At 48.9% G+C, this 4,343-nt stretch overlaps 2 protein-coding genes across 8 annotated transcripts in view; both read left to right on the top strand.

The window, feature by feature from the left end:
* Positions 1-937: 937 nt before the first annotated feature.
* LOC119292495 (lecithin-cholesterol acyltransferase-like 1) lies at positions 938-1,792 on the top strand. The gene has a single exon (XM_037571317.1). It carries the CDS (start codon positions 938-940, stop codon positions 1,790-1,792), a length of 855 nt encoding a protein of 284 aa, XP_037427214.1.
* Positions 1,793-2,415: 623 nt separating this feature from the next.
* Positions 2,416-4,343, top strand: part of LOC119294947 (serine carboxypeptidase-like 7) — a 26,972-nt gene continuing 25,044 nt past the window's right edge. For 4 of the 7 annotated variants that reach the window (XR_005143615.1, XR_005143614.1, XR_005143613.1 and 1 more), the window contains exons 1-5: positions 2,422-2,693; positions 2,776-2,921; positions 3,010-3,086; positions 3,196-3,318; positions 3,440-3,542. Coding sequence is in view for 2 of the 7 variants with exons in the window: in XM_037573262.1 (XP_037429159.1) it covers positions 2,506-2,693 (188 nt within the window). In the remaining 5 variants the exon portion in view is untranslated. Of the gene's footprint in view, positions 2,694-2,775; positions 2,922-3,009; positions 3,087-3,195; positions 3,319-3,439; positions 3,543-4,343 lie in introns of all 7 variants that reach the window. The other 3 variants (XR_005143616.1, XM_037573262.1, XM_037573259.1) reach the window with 3 other exon arrangements.

Here is a 4,343-nt window from a genome sequence, read left to right as displayed (position 1 = left end):
GCGGTGAGGACGGGCTCGGGATCGGGAGGCGGCGGTCCTGGGCGGGCTCGGGCGGCGGCGGTGTGGTCGAGAGCGGCGGCGAGCGGCGGAGGTGAGGTTGAGGGCGGGCTCGGGCGGCGGCGGTGAGGGCAGGCTCGGGCTCGGGCGACGACGACAGGAGGGGAACAGGCCGGGGGGCAGGGGTGAAAGGAGGACTTAGCGAAATTTTGAGCCGGGGTGGTTAAGTCGAAGTAGCAGTAGCGCTCTTAGGAAAACGCGCTATAGCTAACTTATCTATAGCGCGTTTTAGTGAAAAACGCTACTGCTAACGAAAGCAGTTATTTCTTTTGTTTATCCCAATATCAGTAAAGCTTTGTCCTGAAAAAACGCTCTAAGTCTAAACTTTAATTAGTTGCGGTGATACTTAGCAGTAGCGAGTTTTGAGGAAAAACGCTGCTACTAAGTACTTTAGCAATAGCGCGTCCCTTGGAAGGACGCTACTACTATATCTAGCCTGGAGGCAACACCGTGGCAATTATAGTAGTAGCGCTCGTTTCACCTAGAGCGCTACTGCTACTTAGTTATTAGTAGCGCTCTTTTATGAAGCTCGCTACTGCTAATTAGCAGTAGCGTCTGTTTTTAAACCACGCTGCTGCTAAGATTCTGTGTATAAGGTTTTCCCTAGTAGTGAGATGGTTCCACCGACGGCGGAGCCGAGGATGCACGGGTTGGGGAAGGAAGACGGCAAGCACGTACGGCGAAGACGCGCGCGCGAGGTTTGGTCTCCTCGTTGGGATGGCGGGACGGAGATTTGGAGTAGAAAGCTCGGAGGAGGAGGAGGGAGGCAATCAGGCGTGGGAAGCACCGAAATTTGGAGCGGCCTGCCGATCGGAATAATCTCTCGTCTCTCGTTGGTTGGCTGCAACTGCAACTCTGCAAGAGAAGAAGGAGCACGTCGATGAGACAGACAGACAAACAGAGCTCATCGAAAGCGGATGGGAGGCACCTAGAGGAGGAGGAGGAGGAGGAGGAGGAGGAGGAGAGGAAAAGATGCTTTGGGTCAAATCGCGGCGGCCGGCACCGTTTTGGTCGGCGGAGAGGCTCCCTGGGAGGAGCGGCTTGGGTTGGGTTGAGAGATGGACGAACACGCCAAGATGGAGACGGAGCGGCGCACGTGAAGCGGCTTGTGACGTTGTCCGTGCCGTGGGGCAGCTCCGTGCAGGAGATGCTCACCTTCGCCTCCGGCAACACCCTCGATGTGCCCTTCGTCGACCCCTCCCTCATCCGCAACGAGCAGCGCAGCTCCGAGGGCAACCTCTGGTTGCTGCCCACGCCCAAGGTGTTTGGCAACACCACGCTCGCCGTCTCCCAGCGCCACAACCGGACCTACTCCACCAAGAACGTCACGCAGTTCCTCAACGACATCGGGTTCGCCGACGGGGTGGAGCCGTACCGGGCGCGGATACGGCCGCTCGGCGAGGTCCTGCCGGAGTCGGGCGTGCCGGTGACATGCCTCGTGGGCACCGGCGTTGACACGGTGGAGAGCCTCATGTTCGGGGACGAGGGGTTCGACGCAGGGCCTGTCAATGTGGTGTACGGCGACGACGACGGGACGGTGAACCTCGCCAGCCTCATGGGACCGATCAAGGCCTGGTCCGACTCGCCGGCGCAGGTCCTCGAGGTGGTGGAGCTGCCCAAGGTGTCGCACATGGGCATCCTCAAGGACAAGAGCGCCGTCGACCAGATCCTCAGGATTCTTGATTCCATCAACCTAAACGCCACGACCACTACCTATCATCAGTCTTATAAATAGGCTCGCAATAGGTTTTTCGGAGTTTTTTCCTTGGGAAAATGGGGAAAATGCTGCTTAGATTTGCTAGCTAGTGGCACTTGCCAGATGGGAGTAGAGATCAACTTGTATGCAGTCATCTTGTATGAAGCAAATATCCAAAAAGTCTGCCATGTGGTACAAGCTCGTTCGGAGCTAAAAAAGTAAAGTTAAGATAAAAGTTGCATAACCGGCAAAAATAGGACAAGATGACAAAACACCTAGGTCCATGTTTTTTAAACTCCTCCGTTTGGAGGAGTTTTTTTTAATAAAAAAACAAGTTAAAGTTTAAAAAGGTGTTTAAGGAGTTAAATTCATTTAGAGATGCCCCAAAAATAGTTACTCCCTTCATCTCACAATTTAAGATCACTCTATTAAAAATGTAAAAAATTGTCTTATATTTTAGGACAGATGGAGTACTCTGTATAATGAGGATTCGGTCTTTCCCTTTCCTGTTCGCTGTACTTGGACAAAATCTTGTAAAAACATTCTCCTGTCGACGGAAATGAATAAGCAGGTGAGCTTTCCTTTTCCAAAAGAAAAAGGTGACATGCCAACCACTTCCTCCACGTGACAATGCCTTCCACGCTTCTTACGTTGGTGTTCAGATCGGATCCAAATTGATTGGAGCAGCAGACAGCAGTACAGGTACGGCTGTGTGCCTAGTAGAAGCACCAAGAAAGGACGAGAGAGAGAGAATGTCCTTGAAGCTTCTCCGGCTGCGTACCGCCGGGCAATGCCACTTCCTGCCGCCGCTGCTGCTGCTACATCTCGTCCCCGCCCTCCTGCTCCTGCCGCCCTCACGCCCGGCGTTGGCGGCGGCGGCGACGGTGGTCACCCACCTGCCAGGATTCGATGGCCCTCTGCCCTTCAACCTTGAAACAGGGTAAGCTCTAGGTGCGTGCCTCCACGGCTAAGCTTGGTTGAAATGGCGCCGGATTCATGGCCGGAGTGCCCGTGCGTTGCAGATACGTGGGCGTGGAGGAGGAGGCCGGGGCGGAGCTCTTCTACTATTTCGTCGAGTCGGAGAGGAGCCCCGGCACGGACCCGCTGCTCCTATGGCTCACCGGCGGTCCCCGCTGCTCGGTCATCATGGGCCTGGCCTTTGAAATCGGTCAGTTCACCAAATTGGGCTTCCAATTTCTGACATGCGTACTAGTTGCTGCTCGTATTCATCTATCCGCCATTGTTTTGCACCGTAGGTCCTCTGAAGTTTGTGTTGGCACCGTATAGTGGCGGTTTGCCGGAGTTGGTGTATAACCCATATTCATGGACAAAGGTGAGAGATTATTGATGATCATTGATGTCACTGTCTCCCTGAGATGCTCGTCGCAATGCATTTCATTTTTGACCAGTTTTATGGTTTACTGACGACAATTCTTGATTAGATGGCAAACATACTCCTGTTGGATTCACCGGTGGGTTCAGGTTTTTCGTTCGCTCGTGATCCCAAAGGCTACGATGTTGGGGACTACTCATCATCTTCGCAGGTCCAAACATTTCTGAATAAGGTGATGAGAGGCATGCCGTACCGTCATATAGTTTTGAATGGTCTCGCAAATATTTTGTTTTTGTTTTGAATGGAGAACTTCCGTGCATTGATTATTGGCCGCTCTAATCGTGGTTGTGTAGTGGTTCACGGATCACCCGCAATACCTTTCAAATCCTTTCTACATTGGTGGAGATTCATATGCTGGAAAGGTGATTCCACTTATTGGACAAGGCATTTCAGAAGGTAATTATTACTCCCTCTGTTCCAAAATAGATGACCCAACTTTGTACTAAAGTTAGTATAAAGTTGAGTCATCTATTTTGGAACAGAGGGAGTAGCTCTTTACAGCATTGCACATCTATGCGCATTCCTGAATGTATTATGACAAGCGGTTCGAAAGGAACTACAAAATCATATGTTTTTGTACAAAATTTCGAGTCATAAAGATCTGGATTTGATTCTAAAGATGGAGCTCACATTACTAACTTTATGTCAAAAACATCAAAAATATGCTCCACATTATAACCCTCCTCCAGTTTCCATTGGTGTTGCTTACGTGGAAGCCACATCTTGATCGTCACAATATCTTTCCTTTCCATTTGTTTTTATAAAGAAAACTAGTATAATTGAAACTTTTGGAAAATATTGCATATGATCTATAGGTTTTAATTTACAAAAGAGAAAAATAATTCACTGGGCCAATGGTTCAATTCATTTTCACAAATAGTTGATGAGAAAAATATATTAAAATGGCACCTCAAGTTGACCAAAATTTCAAACCATTATGAATACTATAAAAAAACATAGATAATTCTATAAGCCAATTACTAAAATTTAAGCTCAGTTAGACAAACTATTTTACAAGATGATATTGTTCAAGATTTATACCTCAAAGTTTGGATGAAATCCCAAACAATTGAGAAAATAAAAAAATGATAAAAAACTCGGTTGTTTGAATTTGAAACTGTTTGCACATTTTTAGGATAAAGTAAATGTGTATGTTGTTGCCTCAAACTCTAACATAGACAAAGGTGAGAGAGCTGA

The sequence above is a fragment of the Triticum dicoccoides genome, chromosome 4B (assembly GCF_002162155.2).
Source record: "Triticum dicoccoides isolate Atlit2015 ecotype Zavitan chromosome 4B, WEW_v2.0, whole genome shotgun sequence".
Classification (NCBI taxonomy): domain Eukaryota; kingdom Viridiplantae; phylum Streptophyta; class Magnoliopsida; order Poales; family Poaceae; genus Triticum; species Triticum dicoccoides.
The sequence above is the reverse complement of the archived record's forward strand: the minus strand, read 5'-3'. Positions and strand labels throughout refer to the sequence as shown.

Excerpts from the sequence above, each read along its gene's own strand:
- LOC119292495 (XM_037571317.1), top strand. The coding sequence starts at position 938 with ATGAGACAGACAGACAAACAGAGCTCATCGAAAGCGGATGGGAGGCAC.